General features: G+C 36.0%; 4 protein-coding genes and 1 long non-coding RNA gene across 10 annotated transcripts in view; 2 read left to right on the top strand and 3 right to left on the bottom strand.

The window, feature by feature from the left end:
• Positions 1-103: 103 nt before the first annotated feature.
• On the bottom strand, positions 104-8,981 carry LOC128894723 (transcription initiation factor TFIID subunit 4). 3 transcript variants are annotated; one of them, XM_054156668.1, is made up of 10 exons: positions 7,497-8,981; positions 7,086-7,364; positions 5,511-5,627; positions 5,066-5,398; positions 4,733-4,882; positions 4,329-4,591; positions 4,082-4,248; positions 3,870-4,000; positions 3,546-3,728; positions 104-3,469 (listed from the first exon to the last, which is right to left on the bottom strand). In XM_054156668.1, the coding sequence occupies exons 1-10, from the start codon at positions 8,478-8,480 to the stop codon at positions 3,191-3,193; spliced, it is 2,886 nt and encodes a 961-aa protein (XP_054012643.1). In that variant the 5' UTR covers positions 8,481-8,981; the 3' UTR covers positions 104-3,190. The 3 variants fall into 3 exon arrangements, with proteins under 3 accessions (XP_054012643.1, XP_054012642.1, XP_054012644.1); XM_054156667.1 differs by having other exon boundaries at positions 106-3,469; positions 4,733-4,885; positions 7,497-8,979; XM_054156669.1 differs by having other exon boundaries at positions 106-3,469; positions 4,733-4,885; positions 7,149-7,364; positions 7,497-8,979.
• Positions 8,982-9,235: 254 nt separating this feature from the next.
• Positions 9,236-14,967, bottom strand: LOC128894730 (peptidoglycan-recognition protein LC-like). Of its 2 annotated transcripts, none has more exons than XM_054156683.1 (4): positions 14,194-14,967; positions 12,382-12,990; positions 11,297-11,440; positions 9,236-10,886 (listed from the first exon to the last, which is right to left on the bottom strand). In XM_054156683.1, exons 2-4 carry the CDS (start codon positions 12,956-12,958, stop codon positions 10,360-10,362), a joined length of 1,248 nt encoding a protein of 415 aa, XP_054012658.1. In that variant the 5' UTR covers positions 12,959-12,990; positions 14,194-14,967; the 3' UTR covers positions 9,236-10,359. The 2 variants fall into 2 exon arrangements, with proteins under 2 accessions (XP_054012658.1, XP_054012657.1); XM_054156682.1 differs by having other exon boundaries at positions 9,238-10,886; positions 12,382-12,967; positions 14,194-14,965.
• A 37-nt stretch (positions 14,968-15,004) lies between these two features.
• On the top strand, positions 15,005-19,329 carry LOC128894728 (tubulin delta chain-like). Its single transcript, XM_054156679.1, has 2 exons — positions 15,005-15,093; positions 15,826-19,329. Exon 2 carries the CDS (start codon positions 16,508-16,510, stop codon positions 17,843-17,845), a length of 1,338 nt encoding a protein of 445 aa, XP_054012654.1. The 5' UTR covers positions 15,005-15,093; positions 15,826-16,507; the 3' UTR covers positions 17,846-19,329.
• A 305-nt stretch (positions 19,330-19,634) lies between these two features.
• LOC128894724 (mitogen-activated protein kinase kinase kinase 13) overlaps positions 19,635-22,376 on the top strand; it is an 11,361-nt gene continuing 8,619 nt past the window's right edge. For all 3 annotated transcript variants that reach the window (XM_054156672.1, XM_054156671.1, XM_054156670.1), the window contains exon 1: positions 19,635-20,211. The gene's annotated coding sequence lies outside the window, so the exon portion shown is untranslated. The remainder of the gene's footprint in view (positions 20,212-22,376) is intronic.
• Positions 20,676-22,376, bottom strand: part of LOC128894736 (uncharacterized) — a 6,946-nt gene continuing 5,245 nt past the window's right edge. Inside the window, exon 5 of the long non-coding RNA XR_008461619.1 lies at positions 20,676-21,813. This is a non-coding gene — a long non-coding RNA (uncharacterized LOC128894736). The remainder of the gene's footprint in view (positions 21,814-22,376) is intronic.

The raw sequence follows: 22,376 nt of genomic DNA, 5'->3' as shown, positions 1-22,376 counted from the left end.
CTTTTTCGTATAAATTAATACGTTAATCAATTTATTTTTCACTAGCGATCTGTTCCGGCTGCGTCTGAGAGCAATTTTGAATTTTCTACCAGTTTTTTTAACCGAGTTCTTATCCTTCTTACACACGACATTGGTCGTTTTTTTTCTCTTGACGTCAACACGAACAAATTTTGTTTTGACGTGGAACGCGAAAGGATCACGTAATGATGTCCATGAGAAAAACATTCTCCGCCAGAAACTTTATTATACTATGTCGAGGTTGTTACACGTAAGTAGGAATACGTACACTGTATGTACATATTTAGGTATACGTATCGTTAATATCGTTATGGAAGCATGCGACAAAAAACGATACAGTAGGGAATAATGTTTAGTCAGATATTACTTTCAGCATTTTTATCGTTTAATTTTGTTAATACACTAACAGCCCGACACTTTCTAGACTTTATAGTTTCGCGAAGAAGATTATATCTAAATATTCAACTATAAGGTGAACGAACGAAAATTTGTCGCTATCAAAAGAAATTGAATGCGAGTCGCAAGATAATCGCACTTTCTTTGAACAAAAAAAAAAAGGAAAAAAAATAGACAAAAACATAAAAAGCCTAAGAATAAAAATTCGGGCTCTTCTTTGGTGAATCTTAATCTTGTGTTTTATTATTTCTCGGTTACGGCTTATCGAATTACAATTTGTAAAAATATCATACTGTACCAAAACTGCTATGTACCTTTAGTTTTGTTTTTTTTTTTTACATTCCTCTATTTATATTTATATTAATAATTCCACCTAGTGGCAGTAAGGAGAACGTTATAATCTAACTTCGAAAACTTGCATATTTTTTTTTCTCCTAGCTCTCGTAAAAAAAATGATGCATTTCGTCATCATTGCAAAGAGGAACACGCAGCTAAGTAAAAATTTCCTTACATGTGAAGTGCGCGGCAAAATGTATGGTACAAGTAATGGTATGTGCGCCTTTCAGACGATGAAAGTATACGGCTAGTAAAACCAAATTATTTACATTATATTCCGATAATTTTGCTTCAACGATCCGCATTTTCCGTATTTTTTTTGTATTTTCTATTCTTTTAATTTTAGGCTCTTCTCCTAATATAAATTATATCAATTGCATTATATAAAAAGGCAATCGCTCCTTGGTGCACGCAATAACAAATAGAATTATAGTTGAGATCAATATTGCAATATATCATTCCACCTATTATTTTTTTTCTTTTTAAATAATTTCCTCGTTTGTACTGATACGTCTCGCAATTAATCGGCGCTACAGATATTCAAAGATTAATAGTTCAGTTCAACTTAATATTTTTTGTTCTTTTTACATATTTCGTCAGTCTTGTGCGCGTATTGTTTTTTTTTTTTATCGTCATTTTGAACCGTTGAAGCAATTACGTTTCACGTAATTGTAACTGAAATGTTACGTAGATTATTCGCTCTTTTTATCTCTCACGTTATTTACACTAGAAGACTCACAGGTGTATGTGCCTTTGTAATATTCGTGAATGCCGGTCAGGAAATGTATCGTCGTGCTCTCCTGCGAATATGGAAGCACGAAAATCATCTAAAGAACAACGGTTAATCCAGATTATCAGGAATACACTTTCTAAAATCTTAATTTACAATGGATAATCTGAAGTAACCCTTTCTAGCCGACTACTAAGAAAAATAAATAGTATACCTCGTACGTTATCATTCTGGAACTTCGATCGAACTACGACAGTATAATAGAAAAAAAATTCTATTGTCTCCCAACTAGACTATAAAAATCGTTAACCATGACTGTTCCTTCATCGGTTTCGCGTAAGATATTTAAAGTATTCAAGTGGAATCAAAAATGATTTCTATGATCGTATGTAAACCGCTAAGAGTGAACGCAAGACATTCAAAAATCGGCAAAAAATTGAAGCTGATACAATGTAGACTGCATGTAGACAATCTAAACTGATTGCGCTAAGGATCAAATCTAAACGCAATAAACGATACATACGCATACTTAGCTACTGAAATATACGTAAATCAATCTCCGTTGCATTAGTAGGCATATACATGATTTTTCGTAACTTTTCACTAAAGATTTCTGTCGGACACGCGTAAATGTTAAAAAACACTCACGTAATGAGCAAGTTAGGAAATATCGATATCTTTTCAATTATTACTCTGTACGATAATAGGCACCCACGTACATCTGCAGCAAATTCTTTTACATTATAAATCAGGTACACGCTTTGAATTTTCTTTTTTTTTTTCTTTTTCTTCAATTGATTATACGCGAAGCACACTTTTTGTCTGAACATTAGCAAAAAAAACTGCACCAATTCCGAAGAGGAAATATAAATAATTAAATTAACATCATTCGAAAAAATATCCGTAATTCTTACTTTTGTAAATATTTCTTTAATAAAAAACGTAACAGCTAATTCTTTTATAAACACTGAAAATGTAGATTACAACATAATATACTGATAACAATTCCATCGTAAGGTGGAGAGTAGTTATATTTTGTTGTACCAACATTGAAATTATCACTATTTAGTATTTTTTATGTGTAAGGTATTGTACAAATTATTCCATACTTTTTGGACAGTGTGCTCTCACGGTATATTATTACATTATAATTTGCAAAAATACGATTTACTATGATAACAAAACCTGCACTCTTTACACTAGCGCTACAGTGTCCAAAAGTATAGGTCAAGTGTTACAATGCAGCGGGCATATACATAAATGACAATGTACACTCATTCATTCTGCATATACATACATGCACCATATAACAACATTTATATATGGCCATACGATCATTCTTGCCATAAACAGACTACCCAAGACTGAACCATCAGGCATGTGCTCATACACATTGCTCTTTCTCACTGATGTAATTTTGTGTTGAAAAATAAAGAACAATCTATTATATTACATTTAAAAAACTTTCAGTCATTTACAGTAGGGAAGCTTATCGACATGGTAGAAATAATCTTATTTTGAATGTATGTGGAATCCCGACGTGATTCGCAATGAACTTCATTGTATGCAACTTATGAAACACTGTACAGTGCAATGTACACTAATGTTACATGATCCATCAAGGTCCATTGAGGCCAGCTCACACAAGACCATGTCGGTAGGGCGCCAGATATCGGGCGGGTCACTCAAGTTCCTGCCCTTCACAGAACATCACTTCAAGTACGATTTATACAACATCGTGCTCCTACACGTTTCTTTCTCTTGTTCGAGAAGGAACAATAAGTCTCTGAAATTCACCCGCTTCAACCGTGGCCTCATTGGCATTTGTCGGTTGATTCCGGTTGATGAAGTATTCAAACCGGAATTACTTCCTGGACTACTGGCAGACCCTCCTACGTCGAGTTTAGGCTTTTTACGGGGACCGATTGCTTGTAAAGCTGTCAAATTAGCTTCTCTTTGCCTTAATTCTTCCATTTCCGCGCGTTGCATCTAGACAATTTCAAGCATTACAATCATCTCTACTTGTATACCAGAATATTTTTAATTCGTGAATTCGCAAAAATACCTCTTTTGCCTTTGCTTTAAGCTTGGCTTGCTCAGGGTCTTCCGTTTTCGCACGACTTTTTGCAGCGCGTAAAAGTAATTCCCTTTCTTGCTCTTCGTGTCGTCTACGTTCAACCTTGTCCAAGTCTTCCAAGAATTTTAACTGTGCCCTAACATCCTGCGTTACCTCGTAACGCGGATCCACCTATAAAGAATACATGTTATTCATTTTTTACACATATTCAACTCGTAACTTTATTTAAAAAATCTATTTGGTGATTATAACAGAATTAATGTTAAATTTGATTTTTGATTAACTGAAATTATTGCAATATTTAAACTTTACCTTTATCAAATCTATCCTGTGTTCTGCAATTACTGCTAATTTTTCTACTAAATTCTTTAACCTCTCTTGCGCAGCATGTGAAATTAACGCCGCAACTTCTTGATTAGGTTCTTCTAATCCGTAATTAGAAACTAAAAAGTAGCGTGTGAAATATAAGTATACTAATAAAATATATCATACACTTAAGTTAAAAGATTAATATAAATAATTACCAATTTGTTTAATCCTTTGCTGCAATGGTGTCATATGTAAGAATACTTCATCTTTGCAAGATCTTATTTGTGTTCCAACAAATTCTGTCGAACCAAGAATCCTCTGAGACTCCTCTGCAAGATTGACACCACCCATAGCTGCGACATCGTTAATATCGTCATCTCCCCTATTTAAAAAAAATACATATACATATATTTGTTTGCTTTAGTATTGCTATTAACAGACTCACAAACATTGATTACTTACGTGTATCCTGCAGATGAAAATGTCTTTTTTTCTTTTTCTTTAGTAGTTGGCTTTGGAACAAAAGAAGGCACTACGGCTTTATTAACAGTAGTGGTTGTGTTAACTGTTTTGCCTTGTGTTGTAGTTGTAATTGTCTTAACAATAGTTGTGGTAACAGGTGGTTTTTGGACCGTAGGGGCAGTAGGTCGAATTCCACTTACTGCTACTGTTGACTTTACAGTATACGCTGTAGGACTACGAACTACCGTTGTGACGGGTCGTATCTAAACAAAAAAATGTGCTATCTTCTACAACTTGTTACAAAAACAACCCAGAATAGAAAACCATGAATTACTTTTCTAAAATACTCTACTAATATTCTAGTAAACATAACTTAAAAATGTACTTTTGTTTCAATATCTTACCAGCCTTTGCTGAACTGGCTGAGCAGGTCGAGGGACTGTAGTTGTAGCTGCAGGTATCGGAGTCATTACTCTTATCTGAGTAGTAACAGCAGTAACTGGAGTTACAGGAATTGTTGCTGCTGTCACAGCAACAGTTGGTCTAAGCTGGTTCTGCTACATTATATTACAAAATACATCATGAAATACATAGCAAGTATACGTACAACCTTAAAGGGAAAAGCATGGGCACGGCTGCAATTCTATTCTTACTACTTCTTCTAATAAATGGCTTATTACATTATGCAATACAATATGCTAATTTATTAATTTATGTATTAGTTAATTTATTCTTACCTGTGTAACTATAGGAGTGGCAGACGTTACAGGAAAAACAACATTGGCTGGAGGTGGTTTTATGCCTTCTATGACTAACTCTTTTGTAACAAGGGATTGCCGTAAAAGTGGCAAACTCTTTTTGAGGAATCCAATCAGGCATGGTTGGGGTGATGCATTCAATAATCTTTCGAGTCTATCACAGAACTCCTCGGGTTCGACTTTAGTATCAATTAATTCTTGTATCAAAGTTCGAACATTTCGCTCCACCGCTCTAGGTTCTCGACTAGACAACTCTAATAAGTTTGCTAAAAATTTACGGCACTTTTCTTTGGTATTATCTGTAGTTTGACGCTAAAAATAAAAAATATATTTACGTATATTATTAGCAAATTTATTGAACACCACATGTAATTTATATTGTTGTGAACACTATTGTTAATAGCATTAACTTGATTGTACATACAGGTGTTGGCGTCTGAACTGTCTGAACAGTAGTAACAGGTGGAGTAGGTGTAGTTGTGGCAGCAGCAGTCACAGTCACTGGAGTTGTAGTTGCTGTTGTAATAGTTGCAGCCACAGTCTGTTTCAATTAATAAAAATAATTGTTATCATACTCAAGTTTCAAATTAATCAAAAGATTTTCTTCAATATGCTATTATGAAAGAAAACAAAGAGTACAGTTTACTGCTTAAATAATATCTGCAAGTTTGTAACTTTTCCAGAATTTTATTACTGCTCAAAATAAAAAGTATGTTGCAGCATTGCCAAAAATAAAATAGATGCCATGCTTTCATCTTTGAAATACATATCTCTACTTTAAGATTAAAGAAGATGATATTATTTAATTCTCTGAAGCTCAGTATTAATAAAAAAAAAATATCGAGAAATAGAATAAATAACTTATATCCCACATGCATTTTCTTATTAAATATTTATAGAAATGATCACTGTATCATCTAACTTATATTTTTCATTGTCTCTACATTCCTGCTAATAAATATGCCTTTTCTATATGCATGCTGAACTTCAGACTCATCAAACATAAAATCTGTATGTTAATTATTTCGTCAATCAATTTCAATATTTCAAAATGAACAGACATAATTAATTGATTTGATTTAACAAGTAATTATACTACACATTCAAGACGCACTTGTACCTTGTACAGACTCATCAGTTTTTATTTCAAATTAGTTTATTATTACTTACTATTAATTACTCATATTAATATTATCTTTTTTTTATACTTGATTATAGAAGAACTAAAGTACTTCATGTATCATAATAGAGAAATTTTACACAAAACTAATAATTTAAACATTAAACTATTAAAATGAAATATTTTATATAAGAACTCAGTGTAAAAGTAGTATAAGAAAAATTAACATTCTCCACAATTAACTGCTTTTAGGCTATTTCATATGAGTATCGTTGTGATTCAGAAATTTATAAAAAATTGTAAAAATATTAAAGTTATATTTTCACATATGTATGTAAATTCAATCAAATCAAAATTTTTTTCAAGTATTACTCTACGATACCCTTAACCAATGTAACATGCAATATGTGTATACACGACAAAGGCATTTATTTTAATAAAACAATTGCATTTTTTAAAAACTTAGAAATTCTATGATGACAAGGCATCCAAATAAATAAGCCAATAAAAAACAAAACACTTCATAAACTACAGAAAACCTCTCAGCCATCTATAGGAACTGAAAGTCTAGTATTAAGAACAAAATTTCAAGTAAATTGTAAGTAGAAAGTTTTCTTTTCTTGCTTATGTTAGATGATATTTATGTTCATACAGTATATGTTGAAGACTTTAAAAAATTGAGAAAGAAATTTAGATGCAATAAAAGTGTTACAATTTAAAGAAATTGAATAAGATTGAAACATTGTAAATTAACAAAGAACAACAGAATGTAAACATAATACATAGCCTTACCAATAACACCATTCCAACTAATGTCACAAACTAAAAGTCTACTACAGCACTACATCGAGTCTTGTAAGAGGTATAAGAGTGCGTCACCTGAACTGTTTTTCTTAAGGTGGCGAGTGGTGGGCCAGTGAACTGTGTGTTCAGCCTACTTACAGCCGGCACTGAGGCTAAGCGGTAGGCAGTGCCTGGAGATGGTGCAGCAACCACTGCATTTCCTGCTATACTATTTGGTGTAACCGCAGTACCAGCAGGAGTACCTGCAGTTGGAGGTGGTCCTACCCTTATCAACTGATACTGTCCAGTTTCTGTTTTTAATAATATATGACCTTGAGTCCCAGGTTGAAGACTATGAAGCGTTTGTAATGTTATCTATAAATTTAAAAACAAGTATATTAATGATATTGCTCTTCACAGCCAAATAGGTACACATCATAAACATAATTGTTTACAAGTTTAAGAGCAAAGGAATTATATTAATTTCATTTAGAAGATATATCTTACCCCTGGAGCTCCAGGTCTTCCAGTTCCAATCATGTGTTGACCAATAACTACTCTAGACCCAACTTGCTTTCCTGCTTGCTGTCCTGCCACTGGCGTGCCAGGACGCATCGCGTTCACGTTAAGAATTTGCACATTGCTGGGCACTATCGTAGATGTAACCCCAGCCTTACCCTGTAGCGCTGTGCTGACGGCATTGCCAGCCACAGAAACAGGAACAGACATTGGAACGGAAACCATGCCACTGGGTGCTACACTAGTCTTTATCACTAAAGCTGTACCTGTTGGCTTATTTACACTAGCCACTGTTTGACTACCTGTTTCACTAACCGAGCTAACATTAGTTACAACATTCGATGTTGTCTGTAACACTGCTTGGGATGTTATTCCCAATGTGCCATTGGCTAGCTGTCCAACAGTTTGCGTAGGAAAGGAAAGTTTATTATTGACATTTGCTACCCCCGTGGTTGCTATTACCTGACCAACAGTCGGATAAATAATCTTGACAGGCTCGTGCGCTTTAGTAAGGCTCGGTATATGTGTTGTTTGATTACTGGTCACCTGGTTTGTAGTAACTTGATTGATATAAGTAGCAGGGGGGACTGCTGATTGTGTATGCTGTTGCTGCTGTTGTGTAGTAACCTGTGGCGCCACTGTGTTTGAGGTAACCACGTTTACTGGGAGAAGAGTGCTCGTTGTAATGGACTTCGTAACTTCTTGAGTCATCAGACTATTTACTGTAGTAGCACCGCCACCGTTCGAAACCCCATGTTTCTGTGGCTGTACCGCGTTGATGGTGCCCCCGTTGGAAATACCACTGTTCACCTGATGATTCTGCTGGCTGACTGACGCAGAACTTGCTTGATGACCAGAGACAGCCGGCGTCGATGTTACTAGTTGCGTCTCAAGGGAGCCCACTATCGCGTTCACTGCGGATTCATCGACGTCCGTGCTCAGAGCTTCCTCCAGAAACTTAGCTGACGCCATTTTCTTCCAAGCTCCAACTGTAAACTGATCTGCGCATGCGCCTGTCGCAAATTGTTCCCATGGTGCATTGCCCCCCCTAGCGCAGCTGAAAATTATACGCGGCCTTTCTTCTGTTTACCATCCGGCGGTACTCGAATTGATTAATATTTCTCACCATTGTGAAAAATCGTATCAATCCTTTTTCATTCGAGCCTCGGATTACCATGTTCTCTGCCACCAGGATATCGGGAAAGCGATTATCGCCATATTACGTACAACGTTGATCATTTATGTTATGGCTGTCAATACTCGGCATGCAAACACGTCACCCGCCAAAATGGCTATCCTCGAAACTGTAGATTCGTACACGATTTCTTTCTCTGATAACGATGTCATATTGGCATATAATTCGAAAAATTATAAAAAATCTATAAAAATTTTCAATCCCTGAGAGCTCTATACATTTACTTCCTTTGAGTGTACCGTTAGTAACAGTTGCTTCTACATACGCGTTCCGCAATCAATCGTATCTGATCCACTGCTATCCATTACGTATTCCGCAATGCTTCATAACTAATACATTTCAAAATTGTGAACGAGACTTAACGATTTCCAATCCGACTGGTCTGCCATCTATACGAAACGGATGTTAAAAGAGAAATCATTTCTGCGTAGTGTATGGTAGTGTAGCTCATCGTGTCTCAATGCCATATGTGAAAACATATGAAACAATTTAAATTTTCGTATGTCCACATTTACTTGTTATATTTAATAATATTATGTATCCCTCTAAAGAAACCAAAGTGTAGTAGGTATTATGTATAACAATAGAAATTTAATATTTCGTAATACTCGTACATACATGCACATACGCTTTTTTGTATTTTTTCCTTAATTCTTTTTGTATTTTTACACTATGTACACATCGTTATTAGCGCTCGTTGAACGACTTACATATAAAAATGATATCTTTAACATCCTATAAAGTACAATAGTCGTCAATATTTTATTAAAACGCATCACATTTGCAGTCGAGAATGAAAAATTTGTATACCATGTATTCCGACTAATTTCGACTAACCTAAAAGAGAGATCCTTGTATACTATTTACGTTTAGATCTTCGCATTCTACTTTTAGACTCATTCTAGTGTTAGAATGAATGGTTGGCAGCCTATTATTTTGAGTAATCGTTCCTGCAGTGAAACTGATAATCTCAAATTGAAGTGCATAAAAAAATTCTTCTCATCGTACACATAGTATATAAATGTAAGATATAATGTCAAGTTAATTTATCCATTGAGCTCTATCCTAACTGGAGTGTGAACTGCGAGAGAGAAGCCGGTCCGAGAGAGATGCAAGATGAGTGGTTCCGGTGGTACTATCCTATAGCAAATTTATGTGTGGAGAGAGAACAGACTCCTCTTTGTTTGAATTTCGCAACACTCCAGAAATTATTTACGGATTAATTATGTACAGATTTGAACTTTATTTCCTTTTTATTTATATATAAAACGATAGAAACATTAATAATAATGTAATAATAATGAAATAGTATACATAATTTACATACCATAATTTAGATCATATAAATATATACAATTTGGTATAGAGCTAAATTTTATTATTTGTCACAATTCAATTTATATTGTATTTATTCAATTTTATACGGAAAAGAACCTGAAAGTAACTCACTCGACAATGCTCAGCGATGCTCGGGTAGGTTATGTTACGGCGTACGTTTGTTCCTCCTCTACAAATAAATTTGCTATAGGATAATACCGGAACCACCCATTTTGCATTTCTCTCGGACCTCCGTCGCCTCTACTTCTTACTACAGAGTTCACGCTCCAGTTAGGATAGAGCTCAATGAATTTATCACAAAATATGATATAGCATGTTTTACGGCGTTGGCGACCAATGAGGCCAAGTTTTGATGACACTGTACAAGGCATCACCCGGACTTAATGTCCGAGAGACTTGTCGATGTCCCAGTAATTTATAATCTGGCGCAATTTTACCAGCTTCTACCCCTAGTTCGATAAGTCGTTGCGCTGCATACAGTTGACTCTTGGGTGGTACAACAGTATTAAATGTACCAATAAAAGAAATAGCTATGCTTTTATTATTGTATCCAAAGGATTGGGCACCCATGTAATCCCAACTTCGGCCAACGTATACGAGTCCATCACCGCCAACGAGAAAGTTATAAGCGATATCCGACCAATTTCGAGATTCGATGTGAAACGTCTGAGCAAATCGAACGCGAAACGTACATTCCGATTGCGTTGAACAGAAATCGGTAGCTGTGTGACTGATGATCACGTACGGTACCGGAAGTTTCATTTTTGTCAATTGCTCTGTAGGCGGTTGAGCACCCCATTCGTTTCGTGTAACAAAACGTACATTCTCCACTCCTACATCTGCAACTTAAATATCCAAATCCAAGTTAGACGTGAAATGTTGATTCATGTCGCTTTAACACGTTGACTGCCAGACTGATACTCTTGAAAATTTCTATTGTGATTAAGTTTTGTTTCTAGGCTATTGGAAGCTACATAATCAAACCTTTATTGTGGGATTTATTTTTATAACTTCATTGAAGTTTAAGAATTCAATTCAAATTTATTTTCTTTGTTACTGAACATTCAAAATTAATTTTGTTTGTTCTTCAGTGAGAAGCACTGTCACCCATATATGGGTGACATGGCGATCAACGTGTTCAAGCCAAGAATATTTATTGTTAACATTCTACTGCGTATATTTGTATATTATATATTGTAAATTCATAAGGAATCGTATCAGTATCCTGTGTATTTATGAAGATGAGAAATTATACCTGGTATTTCCGGGAAAATAGGTGCTGGTGGAGTAGCAGCGCTAGTCAAGATATAGACGCAAGCGACGACCACAGCAGTCACGAAACTTAAGACTAGTATCAAGAAAATCGCCACGCATCTTTGATTCCATAGCCATTTTGTTACTGAAAGAGTACAATAAAATTGCTTAAGTGAAGTTAACGAAACGTTCTTTATTTATGTTGTTAATATTATTCACTACTACAAAAAAAAAGACCACTGATAATGTCGCAAAGATAAAATCCGGAAGTAAATCTAATAAAAGATGTTTGATTAACAAAAGTCTGCAAATTCTTTCACAAGCTCAGCAATGGCCGATTTAGATAAAACATTTTTACTCCAGATCTGTAAGCTGTTAAAATGCCTATGATAAGATCTGTGGTATTGATTTATTCTTAATCGCTTTACGTTCGTATACAATATGTCTCACTAGAAACATGCTTTTACGTTAATATTATACTTGCGTTGTTTCATTATCATTATTTGAATCTGGTGAAGATTCAATAGAAGCTTCGAATCATCGTCGCAATAATAGTAGCCAGTCATCTGCATAGTAAATGTATATGGTAGTATTCTAAAAATGTGCCATTAGGTAACTACAATGATCATTAATCAAGATAAAGTTAATCGTTAAAAGACATCCTTCGTGAAAATATATCTGACATAACTATGCAGCTGAATTTCTCTTTTCGTATAACAGTGAACTTAATTGCAATAATAAGCATTATCAACATCCATGTTTCCCAATTCTACGAAACACTTATGCGGTTATACCTCCATCGAGGTCGCATTTATTAGTTTACACGAAATAAATACGACAGACAGTGCGAATAAAATATAGTCGTACAGTAATGTCTCAGTTCATAATCAAAATCACGTCAAATCATTGATAATACTCTCGAGAAGATACAATGGAAAATAAAAAGTGTTTACATTACGTGGCCATTACATAGAAACGCGGCGCGGCTCGAGACGAATATAAACAGTGTTGGAAGTGATTTCTGTCCACGTATCCGTGGATAAAGAAAAACAAGACATTATTGTACAACATTCTTGTCATAATCACCGTTTTCAAAGGTCGAATTTTGAGACAAGATTGGTCTATTGGCGTCTCCGTTAGCATTAGGCAAATCAGATGCGTTGATATGACTAGAGGCACTTGCAACAGTATCGTAATCCTTTACTGGAATTGGGTTGGTGTAAACGAACTGCTTTATAGTCACAGGACCTTTGTAAAAGGTCTTGTTACCGAGATGCACATTGGTCGAGTTCTTTACACGCACATCACCAAAATTCGAGGTGTCTGCGTTAGGCAGTACCACATTCCCATCCGCGGTGGTTACTTGCTGTTGGTGCTGAAACACCGCAGGTACAGGTAAATCTGGTACCCAGTCTCCATCTTCGACGTCTGTTTCCTCCTCTTCCTCTTCGTCATTATCGTCTAAGTCACTGCACTGCGTAGAGGAACCGACAAGGCTGCCATTTCTAGCGACGATGTCCTTGACAGGGAGTACAACCTCGCCAGGTTTGTTAACAGCTTCGTGGTTATTGGAAACGGCGTTGCTGTTGGCTTGATCTTGATCCTTCTGATGGCTGTTCTCGTCTGGTACTGTTTGCTGATGCTGTTGCACCAATGTCACCATGCCCAAGCACTGACGAACAAGAACGTTCCTTGCTACCGTTTGTTCCGAAAGAATCGTCATTCAATTTTAATGTATAATTTCCCGCAACGAGTCGATAGCCGTGACCGTTTACCTTGACTGGTATGCATGACGTGTCGTGAACAACGTTAGGGAAAAGGGAATTCATGATTGTGAATTACCCGGCACGATTAGCTTTGGAAGATTCCAAACGATTTATGATTTCAGAGAAATAAAAATTTAAATAAAATTCCAGTTACACGTGGGCGTGTGTTTGCTTCCTTCCCGATAACCATTATCGATTAAGGAAATTTTCAGTTGTTCGTAACGGTTATCGATGAGGAAATGTATGAATTTATGAATACCGATGTTTCTCGTAAAAATTTTAGGGGTAACTGTGCCAGTTGTAAATTACAAAGAAAATTCCGAAAATCCATTAACGTCGATGAAATCGTTGACTATATTTAGAAAGTCGGAAAACGATGGGTCGTATAACGGTTTAGAACATTAGGATGCTAATTTCAGTTTCTGGAGGACGTCAAATTTGTAGACTAGCAGTAATTCAAAGCTATCCTTGATTATCTGAAAAATTCGATACGATCGCTATTTGTTTAAGAATCGTTCTGACAAAGGCTTACTTTGTTATAAATTGACGTTGTTAAGACAAAATAGATTACGACTATTCCTCGTTTAGATGATCCAACGTTTTATTTGGAGCATCGTGTGGCATGTTAGTCGTGCTATTCCGTGTCAAAGTTCATCGTACACGATGAATTTGAAGATAAGTTTATAGTTTTGAACAAATTAATATTTACTTTATGTTTTGACTCTTCATTTAGGTCATCTTCAGAACATACACCTCTCACAATTTTATACACATCATCTATGTTTCCATACTTCTTTAATAGAATAATTAAACTAACCAATGTATCGCACGTATATGTAAACATTTATAGGTTCCGAAGATGACTCGAACAAAGTATAAAGTAAATAATAACGTTATGAAAGCATCAGCTTTAAATTTATATCCATGCAAATTTATCTATGAATACTTCCATAGCTCTCGTTGCAATAAAAGCCTATCGGAAGTTATATGAAGTTGATACCGCGGACATACTCGATAATAACAATGGCGATGACGTTGAAAAAAGAAGCGACGATGATGGAAAATGTAAAAACTAATTTCAGTTTTTTTTTTGTTTCTTGATACATGCATTGAGTAACTAAAAAATAATTACCTCGCACAAGTCATCGCTTCTGTCGTCCGCGATCACTTTGATAGCGTTTAATTATCATCAGCTTACAACAACATGGCGTCTTCTTGAATGCGTTTCCTTCGTCAGTGCTCGATAATAAGATCTCGAAAAAAACCTTCACGAAATTTCACGATTATCAAGTTACTTACACATAACGCGCCACTTACACCACGCTACGTCGATTCTTCGATTTTGTCGACGAATCGTTTAAAAATTATACATTTGACGATCTCATCACGATTCTACAACACTGTCGCGTACGATGCAGCCGATAATGCAGCTCAAGCTGAACACTTCTACGCGACACGACTATTTAAACCTCTCGGTTTCTTTACAAAGATATACCGGTTCGAAATAAGTATGGAGCCGCTTAACTCAAATTACTGGGTTCTATAATCGATTCGGTAAATGCAACATTCCGTGGTTCCGTTCCTTGGTACATATGCCCGTGTACTGTAGTTTCGCAAATCTACGTCACTGCTTCATGACGTGAGACGAGTATCACGAAGGACGTGAATACGCGAACGCTACTCGTTGGAGGAGGAAATCTTCGTGAGCCCCGATGCGTCACGGAATTAAAGTAGAAATAAAAGGTAAAACTGGTCCCTGGTGAAAAGTCGACGCTTTGGCGACGATTTCACTCGTAACACGCCGTACGATAAAAGCACAGGTCATAATCGACGAAAACTAAACGGGACACTATTCTGAATCACGCCCGGTGTCGATATTATCTTTCCGCTAATCGTCGTCGTGACGGACTGTCGACGCTTCGACGATCGAGCTGGAAAATCGCGTGCAACCCCACTCTGCATCTCCTCTCTTCGCCTGCAACTGGAAATTCTGACCATGCGTTCGCATAATTCGTATTGTAACCAGTGCTGTGTAAGTAGATGGTACCGATTAAACCACAGCACTGATTATAACAGTGATTCCCTAACCATCCCAGTTGGTCATGAGATTTCATGTACGATTGAATGATAGTAGATGACCCGTCTTAGGGTTTTCCCAGTTTTTCTCGCGATAGTCATAATTACGTTCAGAATGAAGCGAAACGCAGATTAAATAGTGGGATATTTTTCAATTGGAATACGAATTAATTGGATTTTTTCGATGCTGTTCCCTCGTACTAGAAGCGGCAATCATTTTGCGCTTACTATCTTGTGTGTACTTTCTCTTCAATAAAACTCTCGCAACGTCCGCCAATGCTGCAAATAAACACACGAACCGATAAGAGACATTCATGTTTCATTGAAAATTATCTGCACATACATCCATATATAAACATTATAGTAATGCTAAATCCTGAGTATATACTCTGAGAACGTTTTCTGAGATTTCAAATATTATTATAATAAAAGAGATTGCAAAATTCTGATATACTAACCTTTGTATTGCTCTACATATCAAAACTAGCTGGTGACCTTCATATTTTGGTTTATATCTCAGAAATAGGTTTCTGAATCGCAATCTCTGAAAAAGAGTAATTATATTAAATTTTATTTAGTCTTAAAATGTTTGATTATAAGTTCATACATCATTATGCACCTAGCTATGCATACAAGATAAAAGATATAACCGGTTGCGTAATGTTTTGTTGTGTTTTTTTTTTTGCAGTAACCACAGTCGTATCCAAGTCATATCGTTGGTTTTCAATTATGCGTTGAATTATGCTAAGAAACAAAGATTATTGATTGTGATAATTTATGCAGGACACAGGCGCTGTAAAATAAACGTAATTGAGCCTAATAAAACAGATGCAAAGACTATGTATACTTATAATAAAATTCTATCGTAATTATTGGATTTAAAATAAAAAATCGATATTTATGAAACATTTTATATTGACAATGTGTAATAACACAATGGATTATAATTTTAAATTATGTTTCACTACGTTGTAGTGTTCGAAAATTTATCGACAGATAATAATTCATGAGTTTCATTGTTATTTTTAACTACTTTATCGCAGGTTATGTCAGCGACATCTTGCGGCGGCTTGATGAACTATTTGCGGATATTACCATTTATCGGTAATATAAAATATAACGAGTCGTCGATAACGACACTGTAATCATATTTATGTACTGACATTTGTATTTTCTTTCCTAAACTTAGAGGAGTGTGTAAACGAAGTTAGTTTTATTTTTGTAGATACCTTGTCAGTAGAAACTTTTAACAGTGAAGATATGAATTGTCTATTAAAATTGTGAATAAAATTTTATGTTTTAGAAGATATGTACATTGTTTTCATATCACAACTAATCATTTGTACATTGAATAAATTCATCTTTTGAAAATGTTGACAATACAATTCGGACAATGTGGAAATCAACTAGGACATACATTATTTTCAAAGATATCATCTGACATGGAATGCATGAATACAGGTGTATCCCATAATACTAATTATCGATATTTGGAAGATACATTTAATATATGGTTTAATGGTATTTCTAAACAAGGTAAACATTTAGCAAGAGCAATTCTTGTGGATACAGAGCAGAAAGTAATAAACAAAATTTGTAACAATCCAACTAATCTGTGGACATATGAAACCAAAAATGTAATTTGTAAAGCTGATGGAGGTTGTGCAAATAATTGGGGATACGGTTATTTGATAAAAGGATACGAGTTAAGAGAGACAATACTAAATTCTGTAAGGTTAGAAATAGAGAGGACAGATCATTTAAATGGATTTCTTTTGCTTCTAAGTTCAGCGGGTGGTACAGGATCTGGTATTGGAAGTAACATTGCACAACTATTACGCGAGGAATATAAAACAAAACCAATTGTTACAACAACAATATTACCATTCTCATTTGGTGAAGTGTGCACTCAGAACTATAATACATTATTTACTTTGGCAAAACTGTACAACCACAGTGACTTGAATATTCTATTTGAGAATGAACAAGTACATAATATATGTAAAAATTTACTGAAAAATACAGCTACAAATTTAGAAGATATAAATGAAATTGTTTCTGAAAAATTATTAGCTGTTCTTCAACCAATAAATCATTTAAGACATAGTGTAAATTCATTGGTATCTAAGATAGCATCTCATCCTTCTTATAAATTAGCAACAATTAATAGTACTCCGCATATACCTAAAACATCTTCAGAATATGAATCTATGTGTAATTGGGATTCATATGTACACCATCTAAAACAAACACTTCGTATATCAAGTCTAAATTCACAGTTAACTGATTTTGAACTAAAAGTACCATCCAGTTCAAGAAGTAGTACTAAACATTATGTTTACACCTGTTCTGTATCAAATATTCTAATAACACGTGGCCCCATAACAGATCAAGATTGTATCATAACTGATGAATTTAGAAAGAAACATTTATATGCAAATTGGAATACTACTGGCTGGTTTTCCCACTTACACCAAAAACGAAAGCTCTTAAATCACGACAAATATCTTGCCTTGATTACCAATAATTCACAAATTGCTCAACCTCTAGATGTACTTTTAAACAAATCTTGGAAGTCTTACATTCATGGTGCATTTTTGCATCAATACAAACGGTTTGGTTTAGAAGAGGATGACTTTTTACAAGCGTTTGCAGTAGTCGAAAATATTGTAAAAGAGTATAAGGAATTAGTTGCACATATAAAATAATAATAAACCCATTATTTAACCCATTAATTATAATGGTTTTAGGGAAAATTGTAAATAAATTAAATGTTTTTATTATCGTACCATCGCATAGAGGGTAATTGCGTCGTTATTATGCATACGAACGTTAAAATATGCAGTGACGATAAATAGAAACATAAAGGAAGACAAAATGGGAGTATGAAGAAAGAAGAGAGAAACGTAATAGATCGAGGGCGGCTTTCAGTTCAACTTGGGGAGAGTGAGATGAAATAGAACGAGCTGCTTTGCTAAATACATCCCTCCTACGATCGTTGAAACGCGTTCTGCGCTTGTGCAAAGGGGAGACGCAATCCGTCGAATAATACAAAAACAGGACGGAAAGCCCTAACCGTTTCCAAGAAATAACGGAAAGACTTCTAGGAATCGGAGGTCATCTCTACTCCCCTACTCCCATATTTATCCGAGGAAAATAGAGAGAATGAATTTCTTGGAAATACTTTCACATCCCACATTGATTTTGAAGAAATAAATTCTATCATACTAGTGTTACGATTATGTAATTTATATTGGAATTATTGTCTGGTTATTATTATATGTGTATAATTAATATATACTTTTGTAACATTATGTACAGTACCCATTCCGAAAATATTAAATAAGAAACGTTAAAAGTGAACATGAATTTCTTCAAATTCAACGCCCTGCAGTATCTACATAAAATGTTTCAAGGGCAGAGTATTAGACGCGTTATGAAGGAGGTGGAAAAAAGGAAATACCTAGGTGTAGCTCGGAGAATACTACATAAACAACGACAGATGCACTATCTGCACCGTTCTTTAGCATCAGTCAAGCGTTACAGGTACAGCCACGATTGTCAGGAACTCGTTTGCTGCCCCTTCGTCGCCCCCACTGTAAGTCCTAACTATTGAGCACCTTTAAGATTAAACATGGCACCCCACCACTAATCTCCTGGATCCTACGATGGTGTGTGTACCCAAAAAAAAAAAGGAAAGGTTTACATACATCACTTACTTGCGTATGTTTCAGGGTACGAAGAGTCCACATAGAATTCATAAAATCCTCTTTCCTTCTCGATAAAACAAGAAGATAATACTAACATAGCTTTGTGTTAGCGATTTTTCATAATACGGGGTGGAAGGAAGTAACATGTTGGAGTAGTGGCGCCATCTAACGTATTCAGGGAAGCGTACCTGTTATATCCCAAATACTTCTTTCATTTCGAAGGATCATTTCAAAACGCAACGATGTTTTAGCACACTTACGATACCATAATATAGACCAATCAAATTAAAGATTTTATACAAAAATAAACATGTAAGTATCTAAATGAAAGATATAGTCCCAAAAATGTTGTAACACCTTGAAATGGGTGGTTCGGGAGGTGATTTGAAACAACCTTTTCCTTAGCGAAAATGTTGTCCGAGGCTTCGTTGAGGAGATATTAACGGAAAACACTGATCAATCAGAGCGCGCGTAGACCGTTGGAGCGGCTGCGGTAGCGAAGGCTATGTCCTAAGCGGCCGCGCTTGTACACGAACAAGCGACTCGACGTGCATCATCGAAGTACATTGACGCAGCCGCTTAGCACGTAGCCTTCGCTACCACGGCCGCTCCAACGGTATACGCGAGATCTGATTGGTCGACGTTTTCCGTTAACATCTCCTCAACGAAGCCTCGGACAACATTTTCGCTAAGGAAAAAGTTGTTTCAAATCACCTCCCGAACCACCCATTTCAAGGTGTTACAACATTTTTGGGACACCCTGTATTTTTATCATATTTTCTTGAAGCATGCGCCCCTGTAATCCTGCATACAGCACAGAGCACAATACGCAGTGGATTGGTGTGCACGACTCGAATACCAAGAGGCGTGGTTTGAATAGATGGACCTGTTCCAACATGCCCCCCTCTGCTGCATAATACAGAGACGCAGTCTTTATATACCACATAGAGGGGGTCTGTACACCGACAAAGAAACGGGCGCACTCTGGTGTCGAAGCCGTAGACGATGGTGCGCGCCATTTTGTTTAGTGTCCGCTGGACGCGTCGTGCGTCGGGGTGTTGCGGGGTTGTTTTCATGACCGTCAACAAAAAGATATTCGCGGGTCTCTCAGCTCGCCTACAACTCTGACAGATACATATTGTGGTCACGTTCGAGATAGTGTAATACGTGCATATTCATCCGTATGATTATTGTGACGTGCAAAGCCAGGATAATTTCTCTGAGAGAGTCCAAGACTCTCTCGTGCATCTTTAGTGTCAGAGTCAGCAGTTGACGAGGACTTCGCAAATGCATGGCGCCAGTCAGAACTTTATGGATACTTCGTAGGGAATCGTTGTCGTTGTCGGCGGAAATTTTTTCTACAGGTAAGAAAAGAGGGGTTGTAGCGTGAGCTTAATCGATAAAGCGTCTCCCGTTCTCTTCCTTCTTCCTCGATTCCAAACAGCGGACTCTCGTACCGTTCGTTCTATTTTTTGCAAGTATATGACGCTTCATGCTTCGGCGAGTTTTTCATGCCAAATATCGTGGAGCCCTGACCACGGTAGTGTCTCGCTTGTGCAAGCCGCTCGAGGAAAGTGAAAGCTCGTTCCCGATCGTTCTGCATTGAGTACGGATCTCGTTGCGTCCGTCGCAGCGGCACGCGTTTTCTAGGTACTACTCTCCCAGTGTTACACGAAACGAAACGTCACTATGGTTAAAATTGTCGCCACTCGGAATAATGTTTCGTTTACCTTTTCGATAGATCTATCGATCTCTCCTATACAAATAACAAAGAAAAGAATTTCGTCGAACTTTTAACAAAGATAACGTATTCGAAACCAGTAAAATATTGAAATTTAGTACTGGTGTGTAGAGAGAAACAAATGGTTGTAATTTATATTTCAAAAGAAATTTTATAGGAATTACTTTATAGCGTCGGAAAACATCGTTAGCTGTGCTTATCTTAATCGTAAGAAGTATAGTTAACAGTCTTCATTAAGGTTTTATGTTTCTCTCTCTATACTACATGCTATCGATCATACCAATTGCATTGAATTCTATTTCACTTGTATCCGAAAAGGTAGAGTTCGAGCATAATAGAATTCATTTCGTCGGAATATTATTAATACGTCCGTTTAAAAGCGGGTCGTTATAATGCGTGTACCGATCACTTTGATACTATAGACAGCATTGCGATCACTGAATTTATCGGGTGATTTCAATGCTAGGTTGTGCAGTACATTGTGTTACTCTAACGAAATATTTAACAAATGCACATGAATTATTATACTTTTACGTCAATGTACGGGATTGCATAACGAAGATGACATGAATACGCACAGATAAATGATAATCGAAGTTGATCGATCTAGTACATTCCGTTCTTTTTTTTTACTAGATTGGAATAACCATTATATCGTTTTCCAGAGCTATAATTTGATAGTATAATGTTTAGATAAAACCATTAGCTCCGCCAGTGTTATTTTCGTATTGTTTCGCGTTACTCGTTCGTTCAATGAAGCAGATTGCATTTCGCGCCCTTCGAACGACAGTGAAAATAAATTTTCTTTAACGTCATCCCAGACATATATGATAAACGTTCTAAGGGTCGAAGATGATGTAATATATTCTATTAACTTTATTAAATTTGTCGCTTCAAGTTAGTCATCGAGTTTGTACGTGATCCGATTTACCTTCAGTCTTCATGGTTAATATTTTATGAATTTTTGTCATTCATAAGATAAATATGTTTCTATTTTTCCACTGTAACGTTGCGGGTGGCCGATAAAGTGACAAAATCGGCAGAGACGATGAACGCCCCCTCATTACCAGACGTTTTCCCCAACTTTACACATGGGAATACGTACGTACGCCCAAGAAAGAAGGGGTGCAACGTGTTCACTCTTTTGGAACATCGATCCGCCAACTCAAGCAAAACTTTAAGTACCCCTTTCACTGTATCAGTTATTCGCAAGTGCACTGTATAACTGAAAAATACGTTTGATGTAACAAAACATTGTAGACAATTTATTAATCGTTGATCGGACTTACTCCTAATGTTAATGTTCCTCTAAAGACCAGAGAGTTTCATTAATATAATATTGAATCAATAAATGATATTCTTAATTATTTAAAGGGCCTAGCCGATTAAGATGGTCAAAACTGCCCTTAGATCTTTTTCAATATCTCTTGAATCATTCGAAAGCTAACCAAGAAAAACCCTTCTGAGTAAAATTTTAATCCTCTAGCTTGCCCGTGAGGGTAGTTACAGGGTAAAATAGATTTTACGCTTTCCGGCGCATTTTCCGATCTCAAATACGTTCTAAAATTCTGAAAAAAATCTGACACATTCCGGATCCTAAGACGCATTTTTGAGAATTTTCTCAGATTTTTTTGATGCCAACTGTGTTCGTAAGAAATAAAAAACCTCAAAAAAATCGGAAGTTCGGCTCCTTCATTGTCAAAAACAATACAAACTCGCAGCAAAAACGTCGAAAAAATTCAGTTTGTATTGTTTTTGACAATGAAGGAGCCGAACTTCCGATTTTTT

The sequence above is a fragment of the Hylaeus anthracinus genome, unplaced genomic scaffold (genome assembly GCF_026225885.1).
Source record: "Hylaeus anthracinus isolate JK02 unplaced genomic scaffold, UHH_iyHylAnth1.0_haploid 4, whole genome shotgun sequence".
Taxonomy (NCBI): Eukaryota; Metazoa; Arthropoda; class Insecta; order Hymenoptera; family Colletidae; genus Hylaeus; species Hylaeus anthracinus.
Note: the sequence above shows the minus strand (reverse complement) of the source record. Positions and strands in the feature narration are given on the sequence as shown.

Excerpts from the sequence above, each read along its gene's own strand:
- LOC128894728 (XM_054156679.1), top strand. The coding sequence starts at position 16,508 with ATGTTGACAATACAATTCGGACAATGTGGAAATCAACTAGGACATACA.
- LOC128894723 (XM_054156667.1), bottom strand. The coding sequence starts at position 8,480 with ATGGCGTCAGCTAAGTTTCTGGAGGAAGCTCTGAGCACGGACGTCGAT. Across the intron at positions 4,592-4,732 it reads AGCCAGTTCAGCAAAGGCTG|ATACGACCCGTCACAACGGT; the intron begins GTAAGATATTGA and ends TTTTTTGTTTAG. Across the intron at positions 4,001-4,081 it reads GCAAAGGATTAAACAAATTG|TTTCTAATTACGGATTAGAA; the intron begins GTAATTATTTAT and ends GCTACTTTTTAG.
- LOC128894730 (XM_054156683.1), bottom strand. The coding sequence starts at position 12,958 with ATGGTGACATTGGTGCAACAGCATCAGCAAACAGTACCAGACGAGAAC. Across the intron at positions 11,441-12,381 it reads AAATTCGACCTTTGAAAACG|TAACAAAATGGCTATGGAAT; the intron begins GTGATTATGACA and ends GTACTCTTTCAG. Across the intron at positions 10,887-11,296 it reads TATTTTCCCGGAAATACCAG|TTGCAGATGTAGGAGTGGAG; the intron begins GTATAATTTCTC and ends TGGATATTTAAG.